Consider the following 20946-nt stretch of genomic DNA (forward strand, 5'->3'; position numbering starts at 1 on the left):
AAGAGGAGGCTGAAGGAAGACCTTATCGCTCTCTATGACTACCTGAAAGGGGGTTGCAGAGAGGTGGGTATTGGTCTCTTCTCCCAAGTGACAGGACAAGAGGAAATGGCCTCAAGTTGCACCAGGGGAGGTTTAGACTGGATATTAGGAAAAATTTCTTTACTGAGTGGTGAAGCATTGGAACAGGCTGCCCAGGGAAGTGGTGGAGTCACCATCACTGGAGGTGTTCAAGGAACGTGTGGACGAGGCATTTTGGGACATGGTTTAATGGACATGGTGGTGTTAGTTGATGGTTGGACTTGATGATCTTACAGGTCTTTCCCAATCTTAGTGATTCTGTGATATCTCCTAACCTTGCTTCATTTTTTGATTCAGAACCTAACTCCAATTTTAAGTTCTGTCCTCTAGATATACTAGCCTATGGACCTTTTCTTCATTTCAGCCTGTTGGCAATTTAATTAAATATTGTGGAAATCAAAGCTCCTGTTGTGGGATGGTAAAAAATCAACTAGGAACACTGTAGATCCAGAGAGATTAGAACTCAAAGGAATATTACTGGGCTAGAGAGTAGTCTACGAGCAAATTTGGGCATTGTTGTGGTTATTTGATAGTTTCCATGAATCAGAATTGGTGGGAGATGAATCTGACTGTTGCAGCAAACAGTGTCAAGTAGATATCCCTTTCTGTGGAAATGCACTACAGTTATTACAGTCCAATGTAAGTGCAAAAATGAGGAATATGTCAAGCAACAAAAAAGGTAGTATAAAAAATTTCTTATTTTGTTTTGCTAGGCATTGTTTAAATTGGGAAATGAAGACTGGATAGAATTAGCACTATGAAAGTTAACTTCTAGGCTGAGATGAACAGTCCTGCTAGAATTTCCTGATATAGATCATAGAGATAATAAATCTATATTTAAAAAAAAAGATATTTTGAGGTTTCAGATCTAATATTTTCTTGGATTAATATCTTTTTAATGTGGTGAAAGTTGGTGAAAAAATTCTAGAAACTCTGACACAAGTTGTGGTTGTCTAAAACACAAAGTCTAAACTCTGAAAAATACTGGAAAAAATACGAGGTTTAGATCTCAAAATTTGTTTCCTTTCTGTGACTGATTATAGTTCAAAAATCAGCAAAAAAAGGTAGACTAAAATTTGCGTTTTATTTAAATTAATTTGTATATTGTTTATTTTGCCTTTTTTTATTCATCAGTAACAATTAGGGAATGTGTATATTTAACAAAATATAAAAATGCCACTTCATAGCCAGCTTTTAAAAAAACCCCAGGAATAGCATCTAAAAAAGGATACAGGCTTTGTTACTGTCCTTACTTGTTCTTCCATCTCAGAAGACACCCGCTGGTCCGTCGCTGGCAGAGCCCAGCTTCATTATAATCATTGCACAATATATGTAGACAAGATTAACATTGTATTAACAGTAATAGATATGGATCCTACTAACTCTGTATCAGAAATTCTGGACAACCTATTGTAATTCTTCTTGACTATACACTCCTAAGGAAAATGTTTCAGGGATCCTTCTCAAATTCCTATTGCCATAATGGAAACACCTAAGGAAAGGGTTATTCTTTCCTGTATATGTGTTTCTGGAGTAATTCTGGAGCCTGCCTTAATCTTTGTCCTGTGAGATGGATGTTAGTGCTAGATGTGAGGCTAAACTCTCCTTGGTTTATATGCTTCATGTGAGGAGTAAGTGGATGCTTGTTTATTTGTTGTTTCTGGAGATTTATTTGGGGTTGTTCTGAGGGGGGTGACCCTATACAGCAAGGAGTTAAAGGGAAAGCTGTAGCAGTTAAATCTATTTCTAAAAGGAGTTTTTCTCTAATTCTAAAACTATTACTGCTAGGCATTACAGCTCTGTGACTTTCTCAGAGAGTAAGTTCTGTTTCTTTATTCTAAAGAGCCAAGAGTCATTTAGCCTGGGAATGCATTTTTCATCACTCTGGAGATGATTTTTAAAGGTTTGTTAATGTTTTCGAAGCATTTTATCAACCTGAGTGTCCATGGCCCTTGTATAGATTCCTGCCTAAAACTGCTACCACTAGGTCTTTTCAATAGAACAACTTTCTGGGACAAACCACTAATGCTGTCTCTTTCATTCATCATTTTAGACTGTAGATGATAACTCACAAGATCCTGGTATCTAGTTGAAAACTCTGTGTTTTTCTTTGGGGGTCTAGTTTTAGTTTTTCTTGACAACTTCATCCAAAGTAGCCTAGCAATTCTGAGACAAAACATACTGGTGCAAGTTGGAGAAACTACAAGAACTTACTTTTTTGCGATACTATTAGATGAACATGTTGAAAAACGAATATTCCATAGCATAATTCATCCAAACTTCAAATGAACTTAACTCAAGCATTAAAATACATGTATTTTTACTCTACGATTGTAATTCCATGTTTTAGAAAGAGGTAGGAATAAAAACAGTTAAACTACTTGTGTTTATGTGACGATATCTTTCCAGACTTGAAGGAATAAGAAACATCTGAGGGACTGTACAGTTCAGTAGTCATATACCTATATGCATGAATCCACACACATTTAATACTTCACTGAACCGAATTCCCATGAATTCTTATTGCTCCAATTTGACTTTTTTGTAGGTTCATTATCCAGTCAAGCACTGTCAAATCACTGGCATTTCATAGCTCTTTGAGGCTAAAGTTGCCTTATATTTTTCTTGTAATGGTGGTTCTGCTTAAATGGTGGCAGAGTTCTGCTTAAATATTCCCAGAATCACCTGACAGAAGAGGTCTACTAGTTTCACTTATGATGTAAAAGAGATGGGAATACCTTCTGCTAAGGGCAAGAAGGAAAGAAAATGAATTAATTACAATCTTGAGTGGAAGCTAAGCTCAGAAGGAGATTAAATTGAAGTTTGTTATGTTGCTTTTGGTTTATTAATAAACCCTACAGGGAATTATGTTTATTGTGAATTGATATTCTTAGCAGAAGATGAAATTTGTAGTGTATTCAAATGTAGAACTAAATCAGGAATTAACAGCTCAGCAGAAAGGTAGAAAATGGAAGAATTTTTGAAATGGCTGGTGGAACAACAGCTGCTGCAATATGAAAACTTAATTGTGCACTGGCAGTACTGAAAAAGAGATGCTCATTCAGCATAAGGAGTCATCCTTTTTTCTGGTTTTCAGAGGAGAAACTTGAATATGAAAAAATACCTTAGTGCAAAGGAACTCTGCCTGTGTTGAACTCTGACTGTAATGACCCTTTCGTAATACTGTGGAGAATTTATTCAGGATCAAGCCACTGGTGGAGACAGCAGGAGCCACTCAAGTCTCATACATTGTTGGGGACTCCCAGACACATCCACTAGTCCTATCCTGTTTGAGGAAATAGGCAGACCAATACTGGTCAATAGGTTAGTCTGACTAGCAGAATAGTAAAGACTGCTGAGGTTTGAGAGAACTGAATTTAGAGAGGAAGCACAGACTGATTGTGTTTATGAAGGAAGATACCTTCATATGTGAACTGGCATAGGCAATCTGTGCTTCCTTTCATGAAAGTTATCTTCCTGATTCGTTAAGGGAAATGCTGATTACAGCACTCATCAGCTGCAGTCCTTAATCAAAATGAATTAGTCTGAGAACAACTTAATTGCATTGGAGCAGAAGAAACTGAACTAAACTTTAGGTAATTTCTTTTTTTCTTTTTTTTTTTTCCTTTTTTTTTTTTTTCCCCTAAACAGTGACCACTGTGTTTTCTGGGGCAGCCTGCTTCTGCATATTACAGTCCATGCTTGCAAAATAAAACATTCCAATATTCAGATGGATAAACAGTTTCTTGAATAAAATGTCTTTGCAGAATTCCTGTGATCAGGTAAACTCAGGGTTTTGTTTTGAAATGCGTAAGGCTCATGTAAACATCCTAATTCGGCTTTTGGAAAAAGCAGGAATTTCTTGCTATTTTATAGGGAGTAAATGTTTAACAGAATAAGGAAAATCTGAAAGGACAGGCACTTAGTGCCATACTGCGTATAATCAGAGTTCTGTATTGTTTAGCAGGAAGATGACTTATTCTGCAAGAGTGGAAGCTTGCTGATGTCAGACATTTAAGATGGTTAGTGCTTCTATAAATACAGATCTAAATAAATATAGGAAAGTGCATGTAAATATAAATAAATATTTATTCTATAAATATAAATAAATAATACAGGCCTGGCCCCATTTGCCTTTTTTAAGAAATTACTCTCTAAGAAAGCGACTTTGATACCTGTAATACCTTTTAAAAAAGCCATGACCAATTTATTGCATGTTTTTCCATTTTTATTTTTCTGTCCAAAATTTTTGGATCCTTGTATTTGTTTTCTCATTTCATTTTTATTTGACTAATTTTAATTTTCTGACTGAAGCATCTGACAATGCTTTACGCATTGCTCTTAAGAATTCTTATCTTTTATTTGTGTTAGTTTCCTTCTGTTTCCAGTAATCCAAACCAAGAATTTGAAGAAACTGGAATTCACAACCACTTCTGAAACCAGGAAGTACTTTCTTCAAAGGGACCTTAACAAGCTTGTCTAGGCAGATATGTTTAAGTAGAATAAAATTCTAAGTTAGCGCACAGATACCGTCACTGGCCTAAAACTGTTAAAAACTGGTTTTTAGTGATTACTTTATGGTTATATTTTGCCAATATTCCAAAAAAGGCAACAGTTAATAGCTGTCTAGAATTTTCAGAGGCCTAATGAAATTAGATGCCCAAGTCCTGGCACAGGGTCAGTGGTATTTGGAAACTAAACTTCCTGAAGCATCTTTGAAAATTTCATCCCTAGGAAATGGCAGCAATATCCAACAAAAACATTATTTGAGACTATTTTTGTACTGTTCCACCAATTTTGATTTGGTTCCATCTTATACTCTGCACGATGTTGTACTGAATCTGGGAAGTGTTTAGATGTATTTGAATGCTGCTTCTTATATTGTTTAATTTTATAGCAAAAAATACTCAGCGATAAAATGTTTCGAAAGGCACTTCAAAGCACATACCTTTTCCTTAGTTCACATCTGTTGGTAGCCTCAAGTGTTGGAGCGTGCCAGTGGAATTTTTATTTTCCTGGCGAGTTGGGGATGAAGCAGCTTTTGTTTCCTTGCCTTTTTCTTGATATTATGTAACCACTTGAAGGAAATAAAAATGCAGTAATTGATATGCTGCTAAATAGGTAAGAGACAGGACTTCAATGTCAGTCAGAGTCTATGTGTGTTAACTAATATGGTGCCCCAGGTAAAGAATAAGCTTAGACACTTATCAGTGATATAAAGATTGAAGAAATAGAAAGGAGCTTGATTTGTTAACACTTAGACTGATATGTAAAGAGACATTATTAAGCATTGGAAAAAAAACAGTATAGTAGTAGAGCGGAAGACAAGAAATAGAGGGTTTTCTTTGAGAACAGAACAAGAATTCAAAACAAAGTGTTGGAGGAATTGAAAGTTATTAGTGGCTCTGCGTATATATTTAGATGAGGTTCCAACACTTGAGTGAACTTTGGTCCAAGTTAATCCTTATTTGTGAACACAACTGGTCTGCCAGCAACATTTTCTTTCAGCAGAAACTATATACATAACAAACATAATATCGTGTGAATATATTTTTGTCAAACCTTACTCTTTGTTTCCCATGAACCAAGCCAACAGCCAGAATATGTGGGGGCTAGTAAGGATGAACCAAGTAAGCTTAGCATGTAGCTCTAAACAATTTTGAATCATCAAACTGTGGGGAATTATTATGCCACATAAAGCATACCTTTGTAAAAATGGCAGTAACTATTAGTATTAGTTACTCATATTAGTTACTCCTAAGAGACTGAAAGGACAAAATTGGATAAGGTACAGCCTATGTAAAGACTGAGATCAAATTCATGGTGCTTCATGTTTCAGTCATTCGCAAGGACCCTTCACTGTATGTAACTAGTAACCATCCATCTGGTGACGTTATTGCATTATAATAGGATAACACTAAAAAAACCCCTGATTCTTTGTGTAACCGAGTTACTTGTTGCCTGCTTAGAAACATGCATTTTGAGCTTATTAAAGAAAACCTAAAAAATCATTCTTCAAGATGTTTCCTGTAAGAAATGTTTGACTACAGTATTTTCTTTTTTACATGCCTACATAATTCTTTTCTAAGCCTATGACTTTGTGATATCCAATTGATGAATTTGGGAATCATAAGGATTGTCTACATTTTCTTTTGGGGAAAAACATATAATAATTGAGTAACGAAAGAGTTTATTACTAATTACACAATAACCTGAACTGTTAAATTTAATACAGTCATTCAGTGACTTTATCATTATTCTGAGTTTATGATATTAAAACTTTTCATTAAACATTACCTTCTAATTAAGTATTTGCTGATGATTAAAAAAAAAATAATCCTAGCCAGTCCTGAGAATATCAGTGATGCATGTTTGTTCTGAATGTAGCTAATATAAGCTGAAGTTTTATCAGTGATTAGAGAGCTTATTACTGTTTGGTTTTTTTCCTCAGAATCACTAAATTTTTCACACACTTGCATGAGTTACAGAGTTCCGCTATATGTAAGAAATTGTTAGACTTGCAAAGCAGCAATGCAAAATACCTAGATCATGGCTTCCTTTGCAATTTATTAATGACTCTAGCATTAATTGTCTCAGCAGAAATACCCAGTGGCTAATATTCTAGTATTTCAAAGTATTTCTGCCAAAATGTCATTGCCCAGGGAACAAAGCTGTGCTCTTCCCAGCAGATAATTCCTCACAATCTAACAATTTTTGTGAAGCAAATACTGCAGTTTGAGTTGGTGAGTCAGTGAAACATTGCTATCATCCAGTCATTTGCTGACTCCATTTATGGAAGTGGTCAACAACCTGTTCATCTGTAATCTTATAGTCCAACCAAACAGGCTGGACTATAAGATTGCGCTCCTATAGAAATGATTGCAGCAGCCAACCCTTAGCGGTACTTGTAGATATCATAATTACAGGGCAATTATTCTCTGCATGCTTCCATAGTTAGTTTTGAGAGTTAATGACCTGTTCTGTCAGAATTTCCCAAGAACACCAGACTGGTTTTTTTCTCCATTTAAAAAATTTCAAACACCCTAAAACTTTTCTGACACTCTCTTGGCTGGCATCCTTTCCAATAAATTGTTTCTAGTAATCTCTTGAGAGTGAGTAGACTCGTAAAATAATACCATACTGATACTTGACAAATACATGATGTCAGAGAAGAGCAACCCTGGGCAATCATATACAATCTCTAAACGCTCCAAGATGTCACCCCATAACCAGCAGAATGCTTTTTCACTTCCCTGGTGTACATGTGTTTGGGACTATTGACTGTCATACCACAGAAGGCTCCTCTCCATACAAATCATGTCAGTGTGTTTGACTGTACTACTCTGGCCAAGGAGAGTAAATTCTTATGCTAGTTCAGCCACATTTGACTTTCAAATGCAACCTCTGAACTCCCAGTGTTTTGCTGAGTTGTTTTGGGTTTTTTGTTGGTTGTTTTGTTTAATAACTTGCTATTGCTTAAAAGATCAAGGACTGTATCAGGGCTGGAAATACCTCTTTATATTAAAAAGGAAAACAAAAAAAAAGGCAAGCAAACATGATCATAAGTTGGTTCCACCTCATGTCCCTATTGATTCCTTATCAGATGTAAACCTTCTTGATCCTAAACCCCACTTGTGTTCCTGTCTGATGTCTGCAAACATTCCTCCTCACCATGAGATAGTGCCATGCTTCAGGATATACACTTGTTTGGGAAACTGAAATCCTCCTGAAGCAGACTGGGAGCTGCAAGACATGTAATGTTCTAGAGTTTGTTTGTCTGATTTGTTAATGTGAAACATGCTTCATAAAATATCATGGTCATAATACATGACTTGTGTTCTGAAAATTTGGGGAGTTGATAGCTGTTGCTTCATTAATAACAAAAGCTTTGTTAATAAAAAATCAAAATTGCAGCAATTCTCAAAAAAATGTATTAGAAATACTGCCTGAGTACAGACAATGTGATACTGATGTAGGGGGAGTAGGAGAATATCACAGCTGCAATTGGGCATAACTGTCACCTACAGTATTTCTCAGGAAGATTGTCTCTATTGCCTTGTCCATTTGGCTAAACACAGATGCAACAAAGCAGACTTTAATTGTGTTCTACAAAATCTCCAGCTGTGATTATAACTGGATATGTCATGCTTTTAAATGTTGGATAAGCCTCTTCAACTTTAAACATCTTCCTAAATTATAGGGGCGGAAAGAGTTTAACAGTAACTTTCAACTTCCTGCTTGAGTTGTCTTTCGTATGTAGATGGTGAAGATCTACAGGCACACAGAGCAGTGCTTCTCTTGAGCATCACAGTTAGCCTTTGCCTTATGGCAAAGATGCAGACTGGCCAGAGGGCATGAAGAGACGGTAGTCTAAGCAATGTCACTCTCCTGTGGCCAGTGATAAGCATTCTACATGTTTCTCTTGAATGGAACCAAGGTCAGGAGATCTGTTTTCTCCCTAAATTGAAGAAATATGTTGAAACCTGATGTGCAGGATCAGCTAATGCTTCATGCCACCTCTTTGTCCAGCAAACTGAAACCGGATGGAGCAAAGATGCTCCTGGGATTCTAACTGGGTGTCATCCTTTCTGCCGCTGTGTTAGCTGATGAGATCTCAGTCTGGACCAGAACAAAGTGCATGCAACTCATGACCTTTTTTTCCTTGCTGGGAGAAAACAGCCTGAGGAAATGTTGGCAGAGCTGACACTGGGAAAGATGTAGAACAGAGCTCCAGCTGCTTTGCTGCTGCACATGCTGCTTCCACAATCCACATTTCAGCCCCTTCGTATCTCTCATGGGAGACTGCAATAGGAATGAAGATGAGGCATCTTTCCTGCCAATGCAGATGGTGGGGTGGGCAGAGCTGGTATAGTTGAGATGGGTCCGGGGCTGTGCTGGGCTGCACTGACTGCAAGTCTAGCTACATAAGCGTCATTTAGATAAATTGCCTTATCATTTAAAATGAAGAGAATGTAATTGAAAAATGCAATCACATGTCTGTAATTGTTTCTTAGTTCTTAGACATAATATTTCTTTTTCAAATATAGCTTGCTGATGATCAGGGATTGGTGTTGATGACAACTGTTGCCATGCCAGTATTTAGTAAGCAAAATGAGACTGTAAGTAGACTATTTCTGTCATTTGATAATGGGGTGACTGCAGTAAAGTTGCTTTCAGAGACCTAGTAAGATTTTAGGAGACTCTAAAAAATTTTTCTTCTCTTCTTATTTTGTCTGCAGTTAGTATGCCTTTGTTAGCATAAAAACGTGGACAAATAATCTCAAATAACTGTACTCAGAAACCATAGTAAAATAATGAAACCCTATGTCTAAGAGAAAATCTCAGATGACACTAGGCCTTAGGGTTTTCTTACTTCTATATTACCTTTTTACACCAAGTAATCTATATCCTTTTAGTCTTTGCACTGATATGCTTCTATTTCATAGACTCAGAATTTAATTAGTCATATGTATATTATGTATATATCTGTTTATCTTTACTAATTTAACAGGTTATTAATAAAATTACATGTACTTTCCGCTTAATGCTTAATCTTTCTCTTTTGTTTATCAAATGGCAGGAGAGATTGGGAAAGAAAGGAGTAACATATTTTTAACAGTAGTTTTTAATTCAAAAACTATTTTGCATGAGGAAGTTTTCTGTTGAGGGACTCAATAGCTGTCAAAAGTTTACATTCCTTTTCTATGTGAATTGCAGATAAAGTAGGAAGGAGCAATATTATTGATTAAATGACTATTTGATCAGATGACTTATACTAGCGTCTGCTTTCCACACTTTTTAAATATTTTTTCTGTTATCTATTCACTTCTGCTGAGTAGCTGCAATGTGAAATAAGCAGTGAGAATGTTCATTATTATTGAGGTTCCGAGTGCATCTTTTGTTGTTCTTTTCAGAGATCTAAAGGGATTCTTCTGGGAGTAGTTGGCACAGATGTTCCAGTTAAAGAGCTTTTAAAAACTATTCCAAAATACAAGGTAATACACAAATGATAATATGTCCTTTATACTCAGTATAACATCTATAATGTGACGTAATTTATTTAGCATGTTAATATTGTTTATACTGATGTAGCTCCATTATTTCACTCATTTTCCTCAGGAATTTTAGCTCTTTAGTGTCTGATGGCTAAATGTCGTTGGTCTGGAGATCAAGTGCAGTTTTTATTACCAAAATTGATATATGGCTTGATCTTCACATTTTTGCAGATCACAGTGTGCTACAGAAGGTAATATTAAGTATTGGCTGTAATAAAAACAATAAAATTATTCAACCACACAATATAACCAGAATACCACACAAAATAACCAGAAATTCATGCCAAAAATTTGCATAACTTTGTACAAAAACGCTATGAAAATCTATCCTTAACATGGCTGTCTGTGTGTAGCACTTCCTGTCCCAATTCCATGTCCCAGATTAGTTGTCTCCTTGAATTAAAGCAAGTGGCACATTTCAGGAACTTGAACAAGTTCCTGCCTAAGCAGACCAGTGGTTCTTTCTCTCCCACCTAGTATTTGCTAGATAATTCCCTCTAGTTAGTTTTCCAAAGTCAGAGACAACTCTACTATAAAATTCTTTAAAAATAATTAACATAAAAGTTTTCAAAATTTTATGCACTTCATCTGTTGCAAAATGTTTGTAACTCAGTAAAAGTAGGCTTCAGGCAAATGCAAAGATATAATTACTTTTCATCTGAATTTGATGCAATACATTAGTATTTCACTACTTCTCTATGTCTGAAATGTTTTACTATAGTGCTGTTTTATTCACAAATGAAAATTAAATTAATGTTTTCCAGTTAATTCCTAGCAGAATTTTTTTTCAAAATAAATAAGCACATAACATAATGCCATAACACAATACCACAGACAGCCTTTACTAAAGAGGCCAGCTATTGGAATAGTTAATTTTGACACACACCTGTACTAGGCATAAATTTGTATGCCATACTTTCCTCTTAATTGGCTGCCATGCTCTCATTTACTGATTTCTAAGAGGGTGGAGGAATAAGCTGACTTGTGAGCGCCTTTGAATATTTCCATACGTTTTTGTAGATAATTCTAGTTAGGAGGAAAAAAAAAAATCTTCCTATTGATTTTAATTCTAATTTGAATACATTAGCAATTAACAAATGATTTTGTAGCTCAATATGCAGTAACTGGAAAGTTTAAATTAAATGAGGATTTGGTTAAAATAATGCATAAAATACTGGCAATAATGTTGATAAGGTGTATTGGAGTAATTTCCTGGGACCTGGATCCCACTAGGCTAGATGCTATGCAAACACAGAACAGAAAGGCTGCCCCAGCTGGAAAAAAGTTTGCAGACTATGGGAAGAGGCAGCAGATGACTACACACTGATATCAGAGCATAGTGAACAGAGGCATTGCTGGTCAGGATAAATAACAGAGAACAGTCTCAGCGCACTAACCACCAAAGTTAGTTAACCTCAAGTTATATTATACTTTTGTGTATGCAGAAATACAGAATCAGTAGAAGGTAGAGCAGAAAGGAGCAAAATTTGCTCCTTTGCAAAATTTGGAGCAATAGAAATAATCTTTGGAGCAGCCTTCTAAGGAACTATGGGTAGAGCAAGTTTCACTTGTAATGAGAAGGAAGAACAATGTTGTAGTAACTGCAGAAATGAAAGCCTGGCTGTGCATGGCTGGACAGAAAAGGTCATATCACAGCAATGTTAGAAGTCATCTGTAAGATTTGGACACAGTCTGAATACAGGAACCTAGAGAGAGTGTGGGGCCTGAATAACAGGTTTTGCAGCAGAGTTAGAGTGATTCAGAAAAGGAGAAGATAGGCAGGAAAATTAAAATTTCTGGTTTTGTCATATGATATTATGCTTTTTAAGACTTAGTTTTCTGTGGAAGTAATATACGATCCTCTTTCTGAATATTAGACTTTTATTTGAAGGTACATTTTATATTGCAGGATGTAATGCACGAGAGGATTATTACAGGAGGCACCAATATCATGCAATACAGTTAGGTTAGTGAAATCACTTGAGTTATAACTTCCAGTCTCACATACCATAAACATTTCTGAACAGTAAAAAGACCATGCAATTGCAAGAGCATAATCACCCCTGGGACCCATTCCTGTAGAGGCAGCATATGAAATAAAATTCACACAGGGATATAAAATGATTGGTTGGAAATAGAATTCTGCTGACGTGGAATTCTCTCAGCTTGGATGAGGTGGATTTTATGCCAAGGAAGATGAATAATAACAATAAGCTATTTTCAGCAGTCATTATCTAGACTAAACTTCCCCAGATGTCAGTGGCACTTTCTCCTGAATAAGGCAGAGTTGGATTTAGTAATACTTAGTTTTCATGTGGCATTTTACAGCAGTTAGAAAAAGTTTTTTCATTTCCGAATCTGTCAGAGACAGAGTTAAAGGTTTAAAATGGCAACACTCCTGTAAGTGGTAGTATCTCTCAAACCAAAGCATTTTAAGTGAGGAGAGTGTGCAGTTTCATATATTGCACAACACACAATAAAATACTACCTTGGAGTCTGGGTATGCTTCAAATAGGCAAGTATTTTTCTCCTGTGAAGTATACCACCCACATTTGTTTCCTTACCTGACTTCCATTGCTTGGATGTCATTCTGCAGTTATCAACACAGACGATTATACTGGAGATCTGATATTTAGCCAACAGCTAGTTCACTTGTCATACTATAATAGGTAAAATATGTCCACTGTTATTATTTTGGTTATCCCTCCTTTATGAAGAGATGCCAAGAACATATCACCTTCTGTTACTTTCACTGAAGTTTATTGCTTTAGGAAAACTGCTAATTTATGAAACAATCTTCTATATGGCAGATACAGTTGACCATATAAAATCATTCACAGAGAGACGGTATAAATCTACCTGGTACGTTTTCTCTCTGACCTTGCCATAATACCATACTCTGATTTATATTTCCAGAAAATTACAGAAGTCAACAGACTTGCTGTCCTACTTGCCTCTTAGAAATTATTCTGACTTGTGAACCTTGCTCACGTTGTTTTATACCAGACAAATTCCTAAAGACCCACTTAGGCAAAGCATTTATGAATGTACTGAAGTAAAATAAAAAGGTTGTTAGTAATGAGAAATGTAAAGTAAATGTCAAAGCAAGATAGTTCTGGAGTTTGGGGGTTGGTTTTTTTTGTTTGTTTGTTTATTTTTTAATACCTCAGTGCATCAAGATGCTTACATAAAGACATATGGGATGTCATATTACATTACTTCAGAGCTGAAAAAAAATGGGTGAGAAAGCATAGTGAGATGTGCTCTTTGCATGGTAAAAGTTACATACTGAAGTTGCAGAAAGATTCTACATTAGCAGCAAGTTTATACTAAGAAGGGATGTTTGAAAGACCACATGAATGATTTGAAGGTACCTTTACTGCATTCAGTGGGTGTAATCAACTGTGTAATAGGCATATTGTTAAAAGAGTAGTAGTGTTACGTAAATAAGTACAGTGCTAAATTTGATTACATATACCGTTAGGCCTCATAAAGCATTTCATTGCTCTCAGATGATCTCCCACAGTTCCACTCCATACAAATATGCAAACTTATAGGAGTTTCTTTAGTAGAAATATGCTTTCTTCTGTGGCTCCAGATGAACTTGAATTAACAGAGAGGTAAAATGCCTTTAAGACTAGAAGATGTAAATATCACGTATGACAGGCCACTGCTTGCTCACTATAACTGTACATTCAGTGCCATTGATTTAAATGATTCTTTTACAACATCTCTTGAACAAGTGAAGTAAGCTGAACCTAGCCACTCCTGGGAATAGGTGAATTTACTAAATTCCAGTATCCCTTTGCTTTGGCACATGCTATGGTGTATGCCACATGCTATGGTTTCTCGCATATATGTGTATATCTAATTCCCTCTAAAGCACATAGAAATAAGTGCCCTAGATAGCAAAGTGTGTGTGACATTTAAAAATTGTGCTATATGCTGAATTCATCGCAATGACAGGTTCTCATTTTCACAAAATGTCAAGGATCAGAGCTTTCCATATGTTCTAATGAAATACTATGTAGATAAGGGTTATGAATGCCAGCTTTAAGCCCTGGATAACTAAATCCTTGCCTGATTTTTTTGTTTAAGAATTTACTGGAGACCATGCTAATTAGTATTTCTTTCTCATTTACTCTTACAGCTAGGTATTCATGGATACGCTTTTGCAATTACAAACAATGGATATATTTTGACTCATCCTGAACTTAGGCCTTTGGTAAGAATACTATTTACTGATCTATTTTATTTAGCTATATGTGTTGAATTGTTTTTTTCTTTTAGTGTGAATAATGTAATATTCATTAAAAAGTTAAATACAACACACCAGTTACTTTATACTGCTTTATAACACATTCTAATTCTTGGTAAATTTACCTCTGGAAACAAAGGTTAGCATGAAAAAAATCAAGGAAAATAAATATACAAGTTGTTTCTGTAAAAGATGCAGGCCTCCATTACTGCAAAATGGCAAAGCCAAAAATTGCTGTAATTATGTTCATTTTACATTGAAACGGAATGCTGGAATGCTCTGTTGCTATGTAATAACCCCTATTTGTCATGTTAAAGTGTTAAACTTAATTGAATATATGTGCAGAAATTTCAATAAAGCATATTCTTTAGCAAAATAGGGGCACAAGGGATTTTTGTACTAAAAGAGAAATAGCAGCAAATTTTACCTTTAGTTTCCCTTATCATCTTGTTTGCATTAATCACAGCAAGAGAAATAGAAGTTCCTGTTACACAAATGTTTATCAGCTTAACACCCTAGAGAACTGGAACATTCTTGATTGCATCATTGTTTAGGAACAGCACTTGCAAGTGTTCCATCACTATCAACTCTTAGCAAAGCATTGGTATTAATAATTCCACTGCTGTATACACATGGATGCCATATGTATTTCTCATGCAGGCACTTCAAGTAATGTCTGATTTCAACAATATTTTAGTAGAAAACAGAAATATTAATTGGATGAATACTTTCATATAAAAATAAAATTATTGACAATCATGATTTAGAAGTCATTAGCATACCTGATATTTTCATTCAGCAAAAAGAATTTTCTTTCTAAGATTTGGGCTAGGAATTACACACTTTTGTGTACTTACTGGCTTTTTTACTATTCCAGTGGTGAGTCACTAAAGCTATATATCCAGGTATAGACAGCTCAGACCCCAGTCAGTTAAATTAACATGCTCCAGTGACCGTTTTTTTTTCACCTCTACACTCCCCACAGATTATTTCCCCTAATGATGAATTTGTATCTTCTTGGGAATTAGGACCTCTGCTACCCAAATATATAAATATTAGGGAGTGAAAAACCTCCAGCCTCAGTAGAAGCAGTTAATTCTTATGGAAGATAGAAAACTCTAAATGGACACCTAAGCATTTCACCCCTCCGTCAAAATGTGTTTTGTCTCTACAAGGTATTACATACTTGAGAAGTATGTAAGTGTAGGATTTATGAGATTGATTCACCACACATAGACCCATCTAGTCCAGAATCCCATTTCCAGTAGTGTCCAACATGAGACTGATCCTGAGGAAGATACAGGAACTGAGTAAGAGGATGTAGAAAATCTCACAGCAGTCAGTATAACTTTTAAGAGTTTCAGATAGGTTTCTGCTCATAAACATTTGGTTCTGACATTTTAACATTAAGACTTATTAGAGTGGGTACTTCTGTTATCCATGCTAACATACTCATTTTTGTCAGTCTGCCTCACTTCTCATAGTAGTGATTTTTCATGTTCTAACCATTTTATGCACAGTTTTTATTTTGAATTGATTTTTAGATTTCATTAGAAGTAGTTCTTATATTATCAATAGGGTCTATTTTTTCTTTTCCATTTCTTACTTTGTGTAATAATTTGTGATTGTTATCTCATTGAATCTTCTCATCACAATAAACAACCAATATTTTCAGTCTTGCTGTAACGTTTTCCTACTCGTACTTTTCTGCATTTCGTCATTTTGTTGTCATGTTCTCTGTATTTTTCTGACCTCTTATTTGTCCATTCTTCCATGTTCTTTCCTTTTCTGTCTGAGATTGCCCGCTGAGCTTTATTTGGTAACCATAGCAGAGAAGAGGCAGCAATAGGGGCTGTACAAAACCTCCTTAGAGCACCTGGATAATATACAAAGATTTTTAATGCACCTTCAGGTCTCTTCTGCTGCATCTTCCCTGCTTTGTTACCTCAGCTAGCTCGTCCATGTCAAGTGACTATTTGTGTAATTTGGCTTTTATGTCATATCCAGCTGCACCATAGACATAACCTAAAAATTGCTTAAAAGAGCCCGTTACAAGCACCCTGACTAGATCTAAAAGTTGACTGTCATAGCATTCTGTATCTCTTCCTACAATTTGCTATTTGAAAATTTATATTGGACTAGTTATGTTAATTCACCTCTGTGGTTAAAATGCTGAAATAAATGCTGTTGTGCTTTAATGTAAACTTTTATATTAAGCGCTTTTTTTTTGTGGGAAATGCCAGCATGGGGAGAAGTTGTCTTCAAAATTTTTAGCTGTTGCCATGGAAAATGTGATGGGGATTGTTTCTAGTTCATGATTGGCCACTACCTTCAGAATATTTTTTCTTGTCTCTGTATGTATTAAAATCCATGTGTTTTTTCTAAGATCCCATTCTAAATTGGATATAAATGCATTGTTTTTTATAGCATTCCCCAATTTTCATAATACTAAAATCATGACTTGGTCTTGATTCCTAAAAATGCTTTTGAAATCTTCAGGTATCAGAGGTACGTCTGACAGCCTATATTTGCAAGCCATAGGAATATCTATTTGAAGGTTCCCTACCTACATCGCAAGAGTTTGACAACACATGCATTTGCTGTACTGTCCCTTTTTCTTCTGTCAAATGACTTCCTTCAAAAATATTAGTATATATTTGTTACAGAATAGATAATTTAATAAACAGAAGGTAATGAAATCCAGGAACAGTGGATAGCTTTAAGTTAGACTGACAAAAGGTGTTACCCACTTTCCTTCTTTCTGTTGTGGTGGCATGTTTTAATGAGGCAGAAGGTAGTTTTCTGTTACTATCCCTCGCTCCAGTGTACATCTTGAAGGCACTTATTTCATTACTGTATACAACAGTCTCTCTTTTCAAAATCAAAATGTTGGGCAGTAGCCCATAAGCTGTCAACTACTGGGAACTCATTGTGATATATTCACGGTCTGTTCATTTCATTTTTTTGGAAGAGTCATTTTTACCTCTGGGTTCTGTCAGTAGTGCGTAATGGGGGTCTTCTGTTGACTTCAGTGGAGTTTTTGAGAGTGAAGTGATGGCTGGCTTGGGCCCTCAGATTAATATTGCAGGCCGAATGCTGATACCATTGTAACTAAAAACATTCCATGAAATTTGTGACAATAAGTATGTGAAAATAGGCATGTAGGACTGGAATTAGATAGTTCACCAAAGATACTATCTAAAATTATTTGGGTGGGTTAGAGTTTACATTCAAGTTACAATTACTGACTTCATCTGCACTGGTTTATCTTGCTATTATATTCTCCTATGGTGATGTAAAGCTAGAGTATTACTAGACTCCTGAGTTACTAACCCCGGCGGCCATAGCTGTTAGTTCCGAAGCTGACGTACTGCTTTTTAAGCAATTGTCTTACGGGACACTGAGCAGACAGGCAGGAGGGCAAACAGTCGCTGAGGAAAAGTGCTTCCTGTTGCACCAGATTTTTATCTTATGCCGACCAGTACATATAATCATTAAGCTAGCTACATTTTTGTGCTGATTATCCTACTGGGTTTATGTTTAAAAATGTTTTTCTTGGAGGTTTCCTCTCGTTTCTTCTGCTTTTTTTTGAATAAACTTGGCTTTCAGTTAGGGTGACTGGTTGCGTGCGCGTGGGCAGCTGGTGGGAGTATGGAAGGGAGAAGAGGGAAGTACTTTCTGGATACTTAGAAGGTACTTGTAGAGATTTATGACAGTTGCTGAAGTAGCCCCCAGACTGCCAACTCAGCACTGGCTGGAAGTTTTTGCAGGTGACTGTTGCCATAGAGGGACCAGAAAGAACTTTTGATTACGTTCTTTTCTAAAAGACATTATTAGAGCAATGGGTCTTGGCAAACAACTTAATAAATTGTGACAATCAGGGACTAAGGAATCCTTTGGAAATTCCTTTTGGAGAATAAAAAGAGATAGCTTGTGAGGCCTTGCCAGTTAAATGACTGTGTGTAAATCACCCGTAGATTTCACGTACACAGAAACTGTGATTTTATCTCCCTTCCTTTCCTCGCCCTTTTCCTCCCCAATCCACCTTAGGCCGTGCCATCCCTTTCTCCCAGCGGTGACCGGCTGTCCTGCCCTGACCTTCCCCAGGCACTGCCGACACCGGTCCCGGAGCGGCCCCCGAAGCCGTGCCCTCGGCGGCGCGGCGCGGGACAGAGACAGCGTCCCCCGCCGGCTCCCGCGGGCGGCGCGGAGGGCGGAACGGGCGGGAACCGCTCGCGGCTGCGCTGCGGCGCGGCCGCCATGCGGTGGCGCCCCAGCACCGCCGAGGGCGCGCGGGGGGCGGCGCCCCGCCCCGCCGGTGGAGGTGTGCCGCTGCTGCGCATGGGCAAGCGGCAAGCCAGATAGCGGGGGGGGGGCGTGGGCAGTGCGAACGGCAGTGCTGGGCTCCAGAAACTCACCTCAACTGGCATTTAAAAGAAAAAATGCCTTTGTCATCTTTCTGCTGTATTTCAAGGGCTTTTTTTTTTTTTAATTACATAGTGCATGAGTACGTTTTAAATGTTTTTACACGTGATACCCTTTCTGGTGTACAATTCTTATCAAAAATACTCCAGTGGTAACTCAAGAAACTATAGCTGAGGGTAATGACATTTCAATTTGTTTTTAATTCTGCTGGATCACAATGCTCCTATATGCTGCATTTTGATTAAAGGTCCATAGTTTTACAGAGTTGTATTTTATTTTCCACGAGAGACTATTTTAAATTGTATGATGTAATTTTGACTTTTCTGTTTAATTTAAAACCATGACTTACTGTTTAGAAAAAAATGAATGGGAGTTCAGAAGTGAATTTTGAGATTTTCAAGGCAGTAACTTGCTCCTTACAACATGCTTGAAATGTGTACATGACGACAAAGTTTTTTCTCAGCAGCGGCTGTGTCAGATTTAATTGCTTGCTTTTCGGTATCCTGTTAGCACTTGCCGTGTGCTAGGTGTTAACTCCATTACATTTTTATATGCAAAATATGTCATGACGATGTTACAGTTTGCTAAAGAAATGAGTTTACTGAGTGTAAAGGAAGAGTAATAAACAAGTGATATATACTTTTTACAAAAACTTAAAAACAACCGCCATATTAATTGCGGCTGATTGCTCATTACTGTAACTGTCATTGTGTAGTCTGTTAAATGTTGGTGCCAAAGGAAAACTGCTTTCTTAGGAAAGCGTAGTGGGATTACAGGGAAATTAAGGAATGCCACTGAAAGATTAGTGTCTGCCATAGTCACAGATTGACACCTTTGAGAATCTTATGTGGTGTTAGGGGTTTGTACTGTTGCCTCTCAGTCCTAATATTTACGTGGTTTTCAATGAATAATAGCAAGATTGCTAGTAGATTTTGTGAAGTCTGTGGCTTTTTTGGTTCATAGTTGGCAGTGGAATTTGTATTTTTGTTCACGGAGTAAAGAGGGATTTTGTTTTCAGTAGTTATTAGATTCATTTAGGGCAGAATACTCGAAGTTCCTAAACAAGGAGCTCACGATCCTTAATTAAAGAGAATATACATTTAAAGACAAATGCATATGCGTCTTTTATTCAGATTCTACCATTTTTTTGATAAATGTAAGATTAAGAATGTGTTATGACTTATGAATTAATCTAATAACATCCACGATGACTAAGGATTTTGTAATATTTCTGAGTTTAAATGAAAATCCTCTCTCTCTCTGAGAAGATTGAGGCATATATTCGTACTCTCAGTATAAGCTCTGGAAGGCTAGTAATGGTGATTTTTCAAATGGCTATATGTGAATGTTCTTTTTATCACTGTAAACCAATTCAATTGATACATTGCTTTCTTTAAAATTATGCACATCTTTATTTAATTTGGTCAGTCTCAATACAGAAAGTTACACGTAGAAATCAAAGCCTGTGTATACATTGCAATTGCTTGACCAAAATATATTGGTGGTTTAGCTGCCTGAGTACGTTACCATTTTAAACTTAGAATGTTGACTGTCACAATATATTGTATTAAGCTGAAGGACCTGGAATATCTAAAGATTGCTAGATCAGTATTAAGTCTTTTGTAGCTGTAAATTCTGGGAAAATTTGTTTCTCCTAATATAGAAAAACAGAGAAATCCAAGTCTCAGGGGAAACATTAATGCCCCACTTAAGCAGTGTTAGCCTTTCATAAGCAGCAAATCTCATTTCTCTCTGGGGAGTCCCGCCTGGAACGTAAGATAACCTACACTTACCCTTGCTTTATTCAGCGGCTCCATAAAACTCTACAGCTGTAGCTGACAGCAGAATATTTAAATGATTTGAACAGTGTAAATGCCTCACGTTCATTTAAATAACTGAAGAATTCAATCTCTTGAATGCCAATGATTATTCCTATTGGAGTTTACATTTCAAAAAAGACAGCCCATCTGAATCCCTGTGAGAGCATTAAATTGCTATCTAATTAGAAGTGCAAAATTACATATATTTAAAAGATAATTAAATGTTTGAAGGCTGTTGAATAACTAGTTGTACATATAAATGAATCACTGAAAAATTGTTAGCAATATGTGAAGCTTTCTTTTATTCTTT

General features: G+C 36.4%; 1 protein-coding gene across 1 annotated transcript in view; it reads left to right on the plus strand.

Moving 5' to 3' along the window:
* The window catches only part of CACNA2D3 (calcium voltage-gated channel auxiliary subunit alpha2delta 3), a 463311-nt gene that overhangs the window by 331966 nt on the left and 110399 nt on the right, over positions 1–20946 (plus strand). The window contains exons 15-17 of the mRNA XM_059823195.1: positions 9126–9197; positions 9993–10073; positions 14284–14358. Coding sequence (XP_059679178.1) covers positions 9126–9197; positions 9993–10073; positions 14284–14358 — 228 coding nt within the window. The remainder of the gene's footprint in view (positions 1–9125; positions 9198–9992; positions 10074–14283; positions 14359–20946) is intronic.

The sequence above is a fragment of the Gavia stellata genome, chromosome 12 (genome assembly GCF_030936135.1).
Source record: "Gavia stellata isolate bGavSte3 chromosome 12, bGavSte3.hap2, whole genome shotgun sequence".
In the NCBI taxonomy this organism is placed as follows: Eukaryota; Metazoa; Chordata; class Aves; order Gaviiformes; family Gaviidae; genus Gavia; species Gavia stellata.